General features: G+C 38.3%; 1 protein-coding gene across 4 annotated transcripts in view; it reads left to right on the top strand.

Annotated features, from left to right (window-relative positions):
* The window catches only part of RAPGEF4 (Rap guanine nucleotide exchange factor 4), a 213,402-nt gene that overhangs the window by 178,022 nt on the left and 18,102 nt on the right, over positions 1-17,278 (top strand). For all 4 annotated transcript variants that reach the window (XM_034785742.1, XM_034785743.1, XM_034785744.1 and 1 more), the window contains 7 exons: positions 29-117; positions 973-1,003; positions 1,257-1,335; positions 10,825-10,971; positions 11,673-11,770; positions 15,076-15,201; positions 15,667-15,845. In XM_034785742.1, coding sequence (XP_034641633.1) covers positions 29-117; positions 973-1,003; positions 1,257-1,335; positions 10,825-10,971; positions 11,673-11,770; positions 15,076-15,201; positions 15,667-15,845 — 749 coding nt within the window. The remainder of the gene's footprint in view (positions 1-28; positions 118-972; positions 1,004-1,256; positions 1,336-10,824; positions 10,972-11,672; positions 11,771-15,075; positions 15,202-15,666; positions 15,846-17,278) is intronic.

Here is a 17,278-nt window from a genome sequence, read left to right on the forward strand (position 1 = left end):
TTCAAAGACTGTTCTGTATCATTTACAGGAATTTTATGTATCTGTATCAGATGATGCAAGAATTATTACAGCACTAAAAGAGCAACTCTCAGAGCTAGATAAGACTGTAAAACAAATGTAAGGTCTTTTCTTTTTTGGTTCATTTTACAACTAAATACCCAGTGAAAAATGTCTATCTTACAGCTGGTTGGAAAGTGTTCCCCAAGTCCATGGGAAGCTTTCAAGATGGCTGCTCTAACAGAAAAACACTTCCATGTTCATGCATGTTCAGACAAGCATATGTGACACTTTTTCTCTCTATGAACATTCTTGCAAATACCAAATTCACTCATAAACGTTCACAGACAGAATATGAAAGGAATTGTAAATTCCACTGAAGCAAAGAGATCAGACTAGATCAGGGGTCGGCAGCCTTTCAGAAGTGGTGTGCCGAGTCTTCATTTATTCACTCTAATTTAAGGTTTTGCGTGCCAGTAATACATTTTTCTTTTTTAGAAGGTCTCTTTCTATAAGTCTAAAATATATAACTAAACTATTGTTGTATATAAAGTAAATAAGGTTTCAAAATGTTTAAGAAGCTTCATTTAAAATTAAATTAAAATGCAGAGCCCTCCAAACCGGTGGCCAAGATCCAGGCAGTGTGAGTGCCACTGAAAATCCGCTCACGCGCCGCCTTCGGCACGCGTGCCATAGGTTGCCTACCCCGGACTAGATGATCTAATGGTGCCATCTGGCCTTAAAGTCTATGAAGCTATGAACAAAATTGCAAATTAATTGTGTACAATTTTTGCAATATTTGCCCAATCCTAGTTTAGACTATGATAATCTTCCTTTATTTTCTTAGTATAAAAAATGTATGAATACCTACATACAATAGTTTGGAGAGTGGTCAATGTCTAAACTGATATATTGTAGAAAATATCTTCCAAAATATATTCAATGATACAGTATGCTTTTTTCTGCTTTGTATAGTTCAGAAGAAACTAAGGCGCCACAAAAGAAGGTAAATGGACTTTATTTGGCAATCTTCTAAAACAAAGGCTTTGCTTTAAGACTTATTGACTTTCCTCTTTAGTAACATACACTTTATTAGAACAACACATATTGAAATATTTTCAAGAATTAAACTGCAAATGTATTTGTTTTACTTTTTCACCTGCATCTCTGATACAGTATGTCTGATTAGATCTACTCCACATTTCTTCTTGCATTTATGATTATGGGTTTTTGTTTGTTTGTTTGTTTGTTTCTGGCAGCACAAAGTACTTTTGCAGCAGTTTAACACAACTGATGACAGAGCTCAAAAACGCCAGCCAATCAGGGGGAGTGATGAAAGTAAGTATGCAAACAGGGGTTTGCGGCACTCTGTTTTCTGATGTTTGTAATAAATGTGTCAGTTCTGTGGCAGAGATCAAAATAAACATAAGTATCCCCAATTTATAAATCTGGGGCAAAAACATGTTTGCATTTCCTTGCTTAACATGGTGCTTAGTCACTGATTTTAATATAACTTCCTCAGAGGAAAAAATACACTTCCTCAGGCCCTTTAAAATAATTAATAAACAAAGCAGTTTGAAAAACAGCACTAGCAATATGTAGGTGTGTAGTACGTGTGCAATGAGTGATCTGTAACACACATGACATTGGGGCCCTTATTCCCCACTAGTTACACACAGGTGTAACTCTGTAGATTTCATTGGAGTTATATTATCATAAAATATGTGTAAATAGAATGGAGAGTCGGGTTCTAGATCTCTGGCCTATGACAGGAAGGCCTATTAAATAGAAGCCTTTGTTTGCTCGAATGAATCATTTTGTCTTTAGTTTGACTCCCATGCAGAGTTGAAAATAAAATTTACGTCGGTGCCTCAGACTGAGACTTTTAGCTCTACTCACTTTTCAGACTTTCTTTTTACTTTGGGCTGGAGAAGCTCCTCTGTATGGAGGCAGATTGGAGACCTGGCTCTGTGATTTATCCATCGTAACCAAAGATATTTTAAAAATCCCATAAATCCTGGCACCTTTCCCCAACTGTTAGTCAACATTTCAAACAGGTGTTAAAATTTATCTTCACAATAAAAGCTGCCCCAGCTTCGAACCCAGCATTGTTCTGTCAGTCAAGGGACACTTTGGATAACTGTATGAACAATAATAGTAAAAATATAGCCAAATGCAAGATTGTACATCTAGGATCAAAAAATGGACTTATAGACTGGGAGACTGTACACTGGAAAGCAGTGATCTGAGAAGGACGTCATTGTTGGTAAGCAAGTGAACGTGAGTTCCCAGTGTGATGCTACAGCAAAAAAGGGCTACCATGATCCTTAGCTGTATAAAGTGAAGAATATTAAGGAGGTGGCATTATATCTGTACATGACATTAGTGAGACCACTACTGGAATGGTGTAACCAGTTCTGGTATCCAATCTTCAGAATGAATGTTGAAAAGTTGAAGAGGGCTCAGAGAAGACCTACAGAATAACTCATGGTCTGGAAATCATGCCTTACAGTGAGAAACCTAAGAGTTCAATCTATTTAGTTTATAGAAGAGAAGTTTAAGAGGTGACTTGATGATGGTCAATTAGTACCTACACAAGGAGCGGTTATCTGATATTAGAGGACTATTTAATCTATCAGACAAAAACATGGCAACATCCAGTGGCTGGAATTTGAAGTCAGCAATATTCAGACTAGAAATGAGATACAAGTTTTTAGTGGTGTGGATAATTACCTATTCATAGATTCATAGATTCTAGGACTGGAAGGGACCTCGAGAGGTCATCGAGTCCAGTCCCCTGCCCTCATGGCAGGACCAAATACTGTCTAGACCATCCCTGATAGACATTTATCTAACCTATTCTTAATGGAGATTCCACAACCTCCCTAGGCAATTTATTCCAGTGTTTAACCACCTGACAGTTAGGAACTTTTCCCTAATGTCCAACCCAAACCTCCCCTGCTGTAGTTTAAGCCCATTGCTTCTTGTTCTATCCTTAGAGGCTAAGGTGAACAAGTTTTCTCCCTCTTCTTTATGACACCCTTTTAGATACCTGAAAACTGCTATCATGTCCCCTCTCAGTCTTCTCTTTTCCAAACTAAACTAATCCTATTCTTTCAGCCTTCCTTCATAGGTCATGTTCTCAAGACCTTTAATCATTCTTGTTGCTCTTCTCTGGACCCTCTCCAATTTCTCCACATCTTTCTTGAAATGCGGTGCCAAGAACTGGACACAATACTCCAGCTGAGGCCTAACCAGCGCAGAGTAGAGCGGAAAATTGAGTTCTCGTGTCTTGCTCACAACTCACCTGTTAATTCATCCCAGAATCACGTTTGCTTTTTTTGCAACAGCATCACACTGTTGACTCATATTTAGCTTGTGGTCCACTATAACCCCTAGATCCCTTTCTGCCATACTTCTTCCTAGACAGTCTCTTCCCATTCTGTATGTGTGAAACTGATTGTTCCTTCCTAAGTGGAGCACTTTGCATTTGTCTTTGTTAAACTTCATCCTGTTTACCTCAGACCATTTCTCCAATTTGTCCAGATCATTTTGAATTATGACCCTGTCCTCCAAAGCAGTTGCAATCCCTCCCAGTTTGGTATCATCTGCAAACTTAATAAGCGTATTTTCTATGCCAATATCTAAGTCGTTAATGAAGATATTGAACAGAGCCGGTCCCAAAACAGACCCCTGCAGAACCCCACTCGTTATACCTTTCCAGCAGGATTGGGAACCATTAATAACTACTCTGAGTATGGTTATCCAGCCAGTTATGCACCCACCTTATAGTAGCCCCATCTAAGTTGTATTTGCCTAGCTTATCAATAAGAATATCATGTGAGACCGTATCGAGTGCCTTACTAAAGTCTAGGTATACCACATCCACCGCTTCTACCTTATCCACAAGACTCGTTATCCTATCGAAGAACGCTATTAGATTGGTTTGACATGATTTGTTCTCCACAAATCCATGCTGGCTATTCCCTATCACTTTACCACCTTCCAAGTGTTTGCAGATGATTTCCTTAATTACTTGCTCCATTATCTTCCCTGGCACAGAAGTTAAACTAACTGGTCTGTAGTTTCCTGGGTTGTTTTTATTTCCCTTTTTATAGATGGGCACTATATTTGCCCTTTTCCAGTCTTCTGGAATCTCTCCTGTCTCCCATGATTTTCCAAAGATAATAGCTACCTCCTCTATTAGCTCCTTGAGTATTCTAGGATGCATTTCATCAGGCCCTGGTGACTTGCAGGCATCTAACTTTTCTAAGTGATTTTTAACTTGTTCTTTTTTTATTTTATCTTCTAAACCTACCCCCTTCCCATTAGCATTCACTATGTTAGGCATTCCTTCAGACTTCTTGGTGAAGACCGAAACAAAGAAGTCATTAAGCATCTCTGCCATTTCCAAGTTTCCTGTTACTGTTTCTCCCTCCTCACTGAGCAGTAGGCCTACCCTGTCCTTGGTCTTCCTCTTGCTTCTAATGTATTGATAAAATATTGACAAAGGTTACTAAAGGATATTGGAGTCTTTAAATCAAAACTGGATTAAAAATGTGTTCTAGCCCATCAATTGACTGGATTTGCTGCAGGAATTACCAGGAGAAATTCCGTAGCTTGTCTCATACAGGAGGTCAGGCTATATGATCATAATGGTCCCTTCTGGCCTTAAAATCCATGCATTTATGAGTAATGGCATTTATAATGATGAATGCTACGGTTAGAGTAATCAAATCTCATGGCTGAAGGTGTTTGCTGTTTGCCACAGAGAACACTAAGGAATTCCCCCCTTCTCCATGTCCAGCACTGCCAGTTGGCCAGGTGCATTATTGATAGAAGGGAGTTGCCTTCCTGGAAGTAGGAATGGGCACTGCAGGAGCCAGGATCCTGTACTCAATGGATCAACAACCTGATCTCATTTGTCTGTGTTCTCTCCTTACTGAAGTCAATGGAGCTACTCCAATTTACCCCAGCTGAGGATATGACCCTTGATTTTTTTTCCTGTGGCTCCTCTGCTATATGCTCAGCCTGAGCTAGTTTGCATTTTATGTGGTTGTATTCAGCTCTGCCCAGGACTCTCATGTGGATAACGGGCGAAGGAATTCCGTAAGAAATTTCAAAAATTACTGTTTCAAAATAAAAAACTGGAATAAAAATGTTGCCAGGTAAGTGTTGCAGTTTGGCTTTGTTTCATATTCCGTGAATGGTGTGAGTGAGACCGAGACTGATGTGGGGACGGTTGTAATAGCTGCACAGTGGCAAGAATGACTGTACAGAGTAAAAAGTGGGGCTCCTGAATGATGGAGCCGTTCCTCTTGCACTTCCAGCAGAAGTGGTCTACTTATGTAGGCTAACGCAGCCCAGGAACAGCACTAATGTGCACCGTTGGCACAGAACCTACCCTGCAGCTGAGGCACACTTAGTACTGCTCAGGAAGAGTGGGTGGAAAGGTGTCCTTAAATCACCTTGCATCCCCCCAGTCCTCGGATGTATCTGCACCAATCCAGCCCCTCAATGCAACTTAGAACAATTTACAGCCTGAACTAAGTTGCACCAGCTGCTTATGGCCCTAAGTGCCATTACAGCAGCTAAGGATTAGAAGAGCTTAGAGACACCTTGGCCATGCTGCCTTTCCTCAGCCGTGCTTCAGGCACTGGTCTCCTGATTGTATGCATAGGAGCCCGAGAGCAGTGCGCCAGCTGAAGGCCCCTGTCCTCTGGAAGCGGGTTAAGCTGGCTTTAGGGCACTTTGCCCTGGGACCATGGGCCATGACTGCCGTATAGCAGTCTAGCTCTGGGTTTCTGACTTTTTCACTTCTAAAACTATATTAGCATGGACTCCCTCTTCTTTTGCCCTCCTTTAGATCTGCACGTTCTTGACCAAATATCAGCTGCCTCTCCCTTTCCAGCATGGAAAATCACAATAAGGAGATACTAGGCTCCTCAAATTTTGGTGAGATCAGGTTCTCACCCCAAAAAATTGAAAAGCGGGGACCCCATTCTGTCTTTCCCCCAGTTAACTCCTCACCTCACTCTTCCCCCGCATTAGCCTCTTTCACACTTTCTCTGGTTTTGAATCATTTTTTTTAATTAGGTCAAGACACAGTTTAAACAGTGCCGTACCCGATACGATTTTCTTTCTTAACAGTTTCTCCAACCTGAGATAGGGACAGCATTTCCAGCAAGTGAGCAGGTCACTGAGGCAGGGACAGTAAGAACATCAGGCAAGATGCAGGGTTCCCAGGCATCCTTTTTAGTGTATTGGTCTGTGCTCTCTGAAGAAAATAGTGCCCTGCATCACTGTATATCTCTGTGTCTCTCTCTCTTCCCTGCACCCCAACAACACACTGTCAATACAAAGTGACAAAGAGTCCTGTGGCACCTTACAGACTAAGGTGCTACAGGACTCTTTGTCAGTTTTTACAGATCCAGACTAACACGGCTATCCCTCTGATACTTGACTGTCAATACAGTCACTCACACTCTTACCCTACCACCATTCATCTCCCATTTAGCTATGCAGACACCAACTCATTCACCGTCCCCCTCACACACCGTCATGACCAGAAAGGGCCCTAATAGTATCCTGAATTATTAAGGTTTCTGTCCCTTATAGATGATGAAAATCTTGATACATTTGATTGGGAAACTGGTGTCGGTCTGTTATGATTTAATGCCCATCCTAGGCAAGAGTGTCACTTGTGGAAATTTCTAGCTCTCTGTAGTAGATTGCAAATCTCATGTTGATTCACGGAAAATACTTTGTAAATTACACATACCATGCCATGTTTTAAAAACTAGGCAATGTAGGAGGTACAGACTTCTAAAGAACTTTATCTGTAAGACTTACAGATGCATATTGTGGTGACATCTTGTGTTTTACTCTGGCTGTTAATATACTAGTCCGTCTTCTGAGAAAGCTGGCAGCATACAGGGAGCCAGAGCAAGAATTATTTCCAAAGATGAGTTGCAGTAGAGCTAAACAGCAGGTGCACAGCACATCTTTTATAATTTAATTCATCTCCAAATCTTTAACATTTGAGAGAGAACATCCAGTTCAATACTCCAGCAGTGGATAAGGTACTTGAAAACGAAGTGTCTGGAAAGATCTGATTACTCATAGATATTTTCCATCTCTGATGTCTTGTATTCTGTGATCATTCCGTCCTTCAGAACAATCTGAAGGCTTATTCCAAAGCCCACTGAAATCAATGGACAGATTGGCACTGACTTCAGTGGGCTCTGGATCAGGCACTCCTTTTTTTTCTATTTCTCAAATCTCATCTTGAATCTTTTTTCTCCAGTTTAGCTGACAGTCAACATTAAATTCTACTTGCCTTTCTTTTTTCCATTGCTGCATCCTTCCGCCCCCCTTCCCTCTTTTACTAGTTTGCTAGGATATTTACTTTCATCTCTATTGCTTTCACTTGTCTTCTCCCTTGTTCCTTTTATTCTACTTTACCTTTTATGTCATTTTATATAGTATGTTGCTGTACCCAACTCCTGTATTATCTTTCTGTTCCACCTCTCATTGCAAAGTGTTTTATGATGCTAGGTATCGAGGATGCTATATGTAAAATGGATAGTGTTTTATTAGAGCCAGGACTCTAGGTATGTCCTGCTGATAGAGCAAGCATCATATTTTGATTAAATCAGATATTTTAGAAAATTAATTGGTATTGTATTAAAAAAATCTCAACAACTACAAAAACCCATTGGCTCTGGCCTCTGTGGACTCCTTTAAAGTAGCATTGCTAAAAAATACAGCACTAGGCCATATTATCTCATTCTGGGAATCTCCACCAGACTGGAAGGGGGACAGTGTCTGTACTCTTTGACCCTCCCCAGCCCAATCTCTGCCCTCCCCTTAGCACGGAGCCAGATCTGTGGAGTAGGATTAGTGGGAGTCCATTCCACATGTGGAGGCAGCTGGTCACTCTCCTCTTCTGTAGGAATAGGAGAAGAGTCATGCATGGAAGGGGCCCTCCATCTGGGGATCTGTGAGTGGAAACAACCATGATATTGTGTATCCACAGGCTTTGTGCTGATAAACCAATATCACACGTGGATCAATCTGTAGAAGTGTTCATCCGATATATGTATATCATACCTCCATAGGACTCTAGGGGCATCTCGCCATGGATGTGCATCACATATTCAGAGAGCCATAATTTGGGTGTCTCTCCTTTGGATTTACATAGAGTCATAGAAAATATAAAGCCAGACGGGACTACCAGATCATCTAGTCTGACTTCCTGTATATCACAGACCACTAACCACCACCCAGCCACCACCAGCAGCCATAAGGCCAGTCAGATATTGCTTCCATGGAGGAAGCTCATCACATTCTAAAGGGTTATATAGCAATTGAGCCCAAGGCTATATATTTCTCATTGATAGGACAGGCACCAAAGTGAACATAAGCTATTTGGCTTGGTTTGGCAGTTGGGCTAAAGGAGTTCTTTGCTTGCTTCCTCTTTTGGCTTGAATTTATGCCACTTCTCTCCTGCTCTTTACTGGCTGATGTAACATCATTACAGTCTCTGCAACAATGTGACTTTGTATTTCCTATTATTTTATGGGGCAATTCTTACTATATTGTATTTTTATAGGGCTGTCGATTAATCGCAGTTAACTCACATGATTAACTCAAAAATATTAATCGCAATTTAAAAAATTAATTGTGATTAATCGCAGTTTAAATAATAGAATACCAATTGAAATATATGAAATATTTTTGGATGTTTTTCTATATTTTCAAATATATTGATTTCAATTACAACACAGAAAACAAAATGTACAGTGCTCACTTTATATTATTATTTTTGTTTACAAATATTTCCACAGTAAACATCATAAACAAAAGAAATAGTATTTTTCAGTTCACCTCATACAAGTGCTGTAGTGAAATCTCTTTATTGTGAAAGTGCAATTTACAAATATAGATTTTTTTTTGTTACATAATTGCACTCAAAAACAAAACAATGTAAAACTTTAGAGCCTACAAGTCCACTCAGTCCTACTTCTTATTCAGACAATGGCTAAGACAAACAAGTTTGTTTACATTTACAGGAGATAATGCTGCCCACTTCTTATTTACAATGTCACACGAAAGTGAGAACAAGCATTCGCGTGGCAATGTTGTAGCCAGCATTGCAAGGTATTTACATGCCAGATGTGCTAAACATTCATATGCCCCTTTATGCTTCGTCCACCATTCCAGAGGACATGCTTCCATACTGACGATGCTCATTAAATAAGTGTTAATCAAATTTGTGACAGAACTCCTTGGGGGAGAATTGTATGTCTCCTGCTCTGTTTTATCCACATTCTGCCATATATTTAATGTTATAGCAGTCTCGGATGATGACCCAGCACATGTTCATTTTAAGAACACCTTCACCGAAGATTTGACAAAACGCAAAGAAGGTACCAATGTGAGATTTCTAAAGATAGCTACAGCACTCAACCCAAGGTTTAAGAATCTGAAGTGCCTTCCAAAATCTGAAAGGGACAAGGTGTGGAGCATGCTTTCAGAAGTCTTAAAAGAGCAACACTCTGATGTGGAAACTACAGAACCCGAAAGACCAAAAAAGAAAGTCAACCTTCTTCTGGTGTCATCTGACTCATGATGAAAATGAACATGTGTCGGTCCACACTGCTTTGGATTGTTATCGAGCAAAACCCGTCATCAGCATGGACGCATGTCCTCTGGAATGGTGGTTGAATCATGGAAGGACATATGAATCTTTAGCACATCTGGCACGTAAATATCTTAGCGATGCCGGCTACAACAGTGCCACACAAATGCCTGTTCTCACTTTCAGGTGACGTAAACAAGAAGTGGTCATTATCTTCTGCAAAGGTAAACAAACTTGTTTGAGCAATTGGCTGAACAAGAAGTAGGACTGAGTGGACTCAGAGGCAATAAAGTTTTCCATTGTTTTATTTTTGAATTAAGTTATTTTTTTGTACATAATTCTACACTGGTACGTTCAACTTTCATGATAAAGAGATTGCACTACAGTACTTGTATTAGGTGAATTGAAAAATACTATTTCTTTTGTTTTTTAGGATGCAAATATTTGTAATAAAAATAAATATAAAGTGAGAACTGTACATTTTGTATTCTGAGTTGTAATTGAAATCAATATATTTGAAAATGTAGAAAATGTCCAAAAATATTTAAATAAATGGTATTCTATTATTGTTTAACATCACGATTAAGCACAATTAATTTTTTTAATCGCTTCAGAGCTCGAATTTTTTACAATTGTATGTTTGTTGCGAGGCCACTTCCTCTCATTTTCCGAAACATTCTTGATTTCTCAATAATATATTTAAATATAAAAAGGGTACTAGAACAAATGCAATGCAGCTTAAATTAAGCTTTGATTGTGATCATGAATCTCTTATCAAATCTAGTTTTGTAAATATGTAAACTCTCTATATTGTGTGTAGGGCATTTATAGCCAATTTTTCTTAACTTTTGAAAAAAGAAAAATCACTTATTAAATATTTGACTATCCAGTGGCCTGAAACTTAAGGAAATACCAAGTGATACTACCTTTTATGAATAATATGGTAACATTGGAATTTCTGATATCTTATAATTTGCTAGAAGTTCCTGCAAATCAGTTATTGAAATTAGTCAAACTTTAGAACAATTATTAATCTTGGAGCTACAGTACCAAATAAACTTGTGGCAACCTGCTGGTGTTTGTTATATCTGTGAGCAATGGGTTATTGAAGTACAGCAAGTAATTTGCACAGTAAACTGTATTCGGTTATGTATAGTATTCACAATGCACTCTTTTGTCTTTAGTTCTGTTTAAGGTATACTGTATAGATCACACCTATACTACTATCCGCGTGCCGGTGATGGCCTCTGTTAAGGAAGTTATCAGCGCGGTAGCAGATAAACTGGGTTCTGGAGAAGGCTTGATCATAGTAAAGATGAGTTCAGGAGGAGGTACGTTTTTTGCATGATCTTTAATGCTTCTCATTTAAAATGAAGCACAAAACCAATGCTAGTTTGGTAAAGGCTATTCCAGTACATTTTAATACATGTTCAACTACTATGAAATCTCTTTCTTAGGAGCAAATCCTGTCCCACTTTTTTGCAGTTGCAGCATTTTTTGTTTCAAAAGTGGGTGACAGCCCAGGCAGCCTTCTTAGCATACACAGGGAGAGAGTGATTCATAAATCAATTTATAAGCTCTTCTTTACCTGTGATCTGCAATCCGTTTTTTAGGACTGCCATGATTGCCTGAGGGTGTGGTGAAATGCACTTACTTACTGACTTTCAAGTCAGTTTTGGAATAAGAACAGCTATCTAATCTCTCCCTGCTCAAGAGAATGGTGATCTAATTATTGTTGGGTTTTGGGGGTTTCTAAAGGTTTCTATGCACGATCCCTGACTCTTGATTTCAGTCTGGGGGTTAGGATTCCACGTCCCAGATCGATGGGAGTTTCATTTGAGCTTTGCTCATTTATATATTGATGTCACTTTTCTTCAGTAAGTGGGTTCTTATAGTCATCTACCTTGTATCTAAGGCATTCACTATACTCATTCAAGTAATGCACATACCTACTAATTTGTTGTTGTTGTTAGGTCGCTGCTGTTAATTCCACATGCATTTAATAGGCAATCATATGCTTTCATTTTTATAGAAAAGGTTGTGCTCAAACCTAATGATGTTTCAGCATTTACGACTCTCAGTGTTAATGGACGTCTGTTCGCTTGCCCACGAGACCAATTTGATTCCCTGGTATGTATGTGTACTGTTCTCAGCATTGCAAATCAGAGAGCTTCTTTGGAACTTAATTTTCCAGATACAGTAAAAGCTTTATTATCTGGCATGTTGAGGAATGTGGGGGGAGGGGAGGGGAAGTACCAATTAGTCAAAAATTCCAGCTAACTAAGAGTTATACTTACCAATTTTCAAAGAATTAGAATATAATTAAATGAATAACAGGTACTCACCAATCCAGTAGAAGTACTGCACTGCAGAGTGGTTGGTTTCTTGAAGCACTTAGGTGTATACAGGTAAAGTTTTCTATACAGTAGGTTATCTTATAACACTACATATCACTATGTGCAGTGCATGGCGTACAGCTACATCACTAAAAATACACTTAACACTAAAACTATACTGAACATAATTTAATATTTCTTTGATGATTCAGAAGACACTTCAGGATCTTGCAGTGCCTCAGGGCCATCATTATCAATAGCAATTATCATCGTAGATGTAGAAGGTATAGGGGATTGGGCTGAATCTGTAATGACCCTACGACACATCCTGGAAGCTGCTTTTTTTTAATGAATCCCTGATATCAGGTTGCTTACTTGTCTTCTGCCTCTTTTGCATAAAAGTAGAGTGCAAAATGTTCAATTGCATAACTTCCTGGGCAGTATACTAGTCCCAGTTACTAGACTGAAGATTTGTATTGGGAGATATCAGAAATGCGGGTTGATAGAGCTTTCTGTTTGATCAAGTGCTGGATAACACAGTTTTTACTGTACTTTGAACACTAGTAGCTCAAAAGTTTCTTGCCCCATTCTGCCTTTTGAATGTTTTAGCTCATCTAAGAGAGTCAGAGCTAACATTTTGTCACAGTGCTGTGGGAAGAGCGTCCATATATATATATATATATATATATATAAAGGGTAATAGTAAATTTCTTAAACTAGAGCAAAAATTGTTCTCCTATCCACACAGCAAATTTTGACTCCAATATTCTAAATGGAATTGAGTATGTAGGCAGAGGAAAATATTATAACCCAGATTTGTGGTGCGGATCTGATTATAGAATTCTCTTCTCCCCCCCGTCCCTGTATGTATAAGGGGAGTTAGATGTTATCAATTGAAGTATTATAAAGACTTGATTCATGCAGTAAGTGCTTTAAAACCATTTCTGCCTGACCCCCACAAATACCATGAGAAAATCACATATGATTCTAACTTGAATCACAGAAAATATTCTATGTAGAAAGTCTGGATTTCCTTAAGTAAAATTGTTCATAAGTGCTTATTCATACAGTAACTTTAACAATGTCCATGGGGCCTGCTTTTATAGTGCTTGATTTTTACTGTACTTTTTGTTCCTTTTACTTCATTAAAAACAACTGTCATTGCCAAGCCATGTCAGCATAAACTCTATTACTCCAGACCTCCTGTATGCTTTTAACAAGTTACTTAGTATGTATGCCTTCTTTCTTTTATAGATATTGCAAAATCTGAGTTTTGCTTCTGCTTTAGATTTAGAAACTTAGTTGTAAATTTTCAGTCCTTGGCTGCCTTTTCCATCTTTGCTATCTCCAGTTAGCATGGACTGAATATGTCAAATACACTTTATTGTACCATTCAAATGTGACAAAGTCCCAATCCTGTGATGTTCTGACAGTCCTCAGCTCCTGTTGGCTTCAGGAGGAATAGAGGGCATTAAGCATCTTATAGTTGCTTCTCAGCTCTCCATAATAGAAGTCCACACATTGACTGTTCCTGCAGTATTCTGAAGAATGGTATTAATAACTAGCAGAATCCTACAAAATGAAACACCTTTTACCATTTAAGAAAGCGCTTTCTAACTTGTGAATTTGTTGATGTTTTGCTTGGCAAGCCCCTTGTGAAAATTAGGGCGTTATTCTGGAATGGATGAATTTGCAAATATTTTGTGTGTCTAAGTCTAAATGTTTCTTTTCCAGCATTATATATATATTATATAAAATATATTTAGGGCCAGCTGCTTGTAATGGTAACACAGTAAAGTGTTGTGATAGTCTCTGAATAGGAACAAAAATCTATTTCATTCTGTGCAAAAGTCACTCTTCCCTGAAGGTAAAAATGAAAAGCTAGGCTTGTAGAGCCATAATGCCAGTAGTTTACTGCAAACTGTTTTGGATCAGTTTGACGTGATTGTATCATTTATGTTGTTTGTGACGCAAGTTTATCGTAGAGAACAAAAAGTAGCAACTCTGGCAGAAAGAAATTTACTATATACTTATGTATTACTTAAGGGCCTGCTGGTATATTAATCCAGAGAGCTCTATATATTGTTAAAATTTTGCAGCCATAATTTCTTTTGTAAGTGCAGAATAATGTAGTAATCGTAACTTTCTTGTTTGGAAATATAGTCTGTTGAAATATGGGACCTGATCTTGCAGCCCTGGTTCAGGTTGGACTCAGGATGGGACCTGCTTTGTTCACAGCACATTTTTCTATGATAATCTGCAACATATTAGATTATGGTCATTAAAAATTAAAGACAGCATGGAGGAATTTGAAAAATGTAAAATGTAAATGAACTACACTGCCCTCTCCTGGAAGCAAAAGCAATTTAAAATGTAGGTTCACGTGAAGCACTATTTAAGAAGTCCAAGGATGTGTTTACACAGGGTGCATGTGAATTGGCAACAGGTATATTGTTTGGCAACTGAATAATTTTTGCATGAATGGTTTAGTGTGTTTGACCCTAATATATACAGTAGATGACTCCAAATATGGAATCATCCCAGCCTACATTTTAAATTGATTTAGTTTAAGAATTATTTGTGTTTTGTGCAAAACTGCAGCTCACATCTTTTATTAGATTATATGAAAATCCATTTAAAAATTAATACTTTAATAACTCAAAGGAATGTATTCTGTGAACACATAAAACTCCCAATAACATAACTGGGAGTTATACAATCACAAATGTCAGATAATGATCCGAAGACTGGAATATATGCAATGTATACTGAAAGAGAAAGTATGAGATACACTTCTTAGATTGTTACAGCTTTCTAAATTATAATAAAGAAAATAATTCACATCACTAAAATCTGTTTGTTGCAAAAACATTAGGTTTGTATGTTGTGGTTTGTATCTGTGTGCATGTAGAAATGGGAATTGATAATAGTGGCTTTATTGCTGCCTATAGTTGAAAGCAGACTCCAGCTATACTATCTGAAACCCCTTCAGAAACTGGTGACATTGGAAAAAGAAATCAGGAGTTCTTCAGAGGACTAAGCACTGGTGGTGCAAATTATCATTCTGAAATATTCTTGTATCATTATTCTTATTGACAGACACCTCTGCCAGAACAAGAAGGCCCATCGACTGGAACTGTAGGAACTTTTGAACTCATGAGCTCCAAAGACTTAGCATACCAGATGACAATTTATGATTGGGAGCTCTTCAACTGTGTGCATGAGGTATGGGGAATCTAAATAACATCGTAGTATTTATTATTAAACATTTAGCTGTTCAGTGTAGATACTGATACTGTTTGCCAGATTTTCTCTGAGTTTAACTTGTAGATCCTTAGCCGTTGTAAGCCTTGAAACTATTAAATACTATTCCAGCCACTGCAAAAATATGAAGTATATCAAAGAAATATTGCCTAATAGTGCATTCTGTATTGAATTACTTTGATATGTCTCATTGAGGGTATTAAACTGTTACTACATAGTCTATATTTATGCTTTTAATGTGCCTTAGTGGTTGTCTACTGAATTTGCAATGGAAGCTGAATCCTTGTCAGCTGTATCATGCACACATTTACTGCACAGCAAGTTTCAAGCCTGAATAATTTAGAAACCTAACAGTGACTTCTCACTCTTCTCAATCCCCCCCCAAAAAGAAACATCTGAAAACCAACCCTGTTTTTTCTCTCCTAGCTGGAGCTGATTTACCACACATTTGGAAGGCACAATTTTAAAAAGACCACAGCAAATTTGGACTTGTTTTTGAGAAGATTTAATGAAATCCAGTTCTGGGTGGTCACAGAGATTTGTCTTTGCTCCCAACTCAGCAAGCGTGTTCAACTGTTAAAGAAATTCATTAAGATAGCAGCCCAGTGAGTATACACTAGTATATACAGACAGAGGCTGAAATATATGCCAAGTTTTTAATATATTTGTTGTTTGTAATTTTTACAGAGAATCAAACATAGCTGAAAAAGCCTAATTAATCTTGCCCATCCTTGTTAATGTAGGATTGTTCCCTGTTACTGTTTGTCTTCCCCTTTTCTGTTCATCTCCTCTATTTACCCTTGTTCCCAGCATTCTTAGAGCCCAGTCCTGCAACCACCTACATGAGTAATTCATTGAGTTCAGTGGGACCAATCCACTTATGTTACATGCAGGATAAAGTCATTTACATTCTTCTGGGGTAGAAGTCCCTCAAGCAGAGTGAAAGTAGAGCAAGAGAAGAGCAAGGTGAAAGTGTAGAGCGGCTCCTGTTAGCCTCACTCTGTGGTATTTTTTTCAGACATCCAAAACGTTATTGTCTCTCTCTTTCCAGCTACCAAGCTTAAAGATGGATGGCAGCAGGACACATGGAGAAACAACAGTCCTTCATAATTAAAGCGTATTATAACATTCTGTAATACTCCAGCTGAGTGATACATTTTGGGTGACTCATTATAAAAACTAAGTATTTGCACATTTTGCTGGAAAATTGCAAATTATCCTAGTTTTGCCCCCCCAAAAGTATGGCTCAGTGAAAACAGATAAATTTGTGAGTAAAAACAGACAATTGACCCCAAAAATAGGCAAAATGTAAGCTCACTTTCAAGCAAAGTGTATTTGGCTAGGTAGCTGGCCAGTGGGGATTGCTGATCTCTAACTTGTTTGTTAATATCTCATCATTTAAAATAAATTTAAAATTACTTGGAACCTTCAATTTCTGCTTTTAGGGCTTGATTTCTCATCATGGAATTCAGTAGAAACTTTCTGTTGACTTCAAAGGGAGCAGGGCCACAACTAGCCTATGTAATCAGAGTTCCTAGCACTGTTAACCTCTTCTTCCCTCCTCCCAATCCCTGCTATTGTTTGTTACACCCACCTGTTGCTTCTAAACTCCTCAAGGGAGGAACTGTGTCTTTCTATGTGTTTGCACAATGCCTTGTATGATGGACCCAGATCTTGACTGGGGCCTCTGGGTATTATTATAATACAAATAAGTAATTTACACTTAAAACATGAAAAAACATTTTTGCATTTTATAAAACAAATCCCCCATTTTTAGAAGTGTCATGAGGGAGTGGGGGAGGAAAGGATTACTATAAAATAAACTCTGAATTCTGCTCCAGAAATCATAATTTTTCATATTCCAAACCCATGCCCACATACAAATCATACACAAGCACTAGCATGACCAATTCTGCTGCATAGAGGGCCTGATATTGCAAGGTACTGAGTTCCTTCTGGAAATTGCTGAGTGCTCTCAACATTCACTAAAGGTAGTGGAAGTTTAAGGCACCCAACACCTATAAGATGCACTCAGCAC

The sequence above is a fragment of the Trachemys scripta genome, chromosome 11, assembly GCF_013100865.1.
Source record: "Trachemys scripta elegans isolate TJP31775 chromosome 11, CAS_Tse_1.0, whole genome shotgun sequence".
Lineage (NCBI taxonomy): Eukaryota > Metazoa > Chordata > Testudines > Emydidae > Trachemys > Trachemys scripta.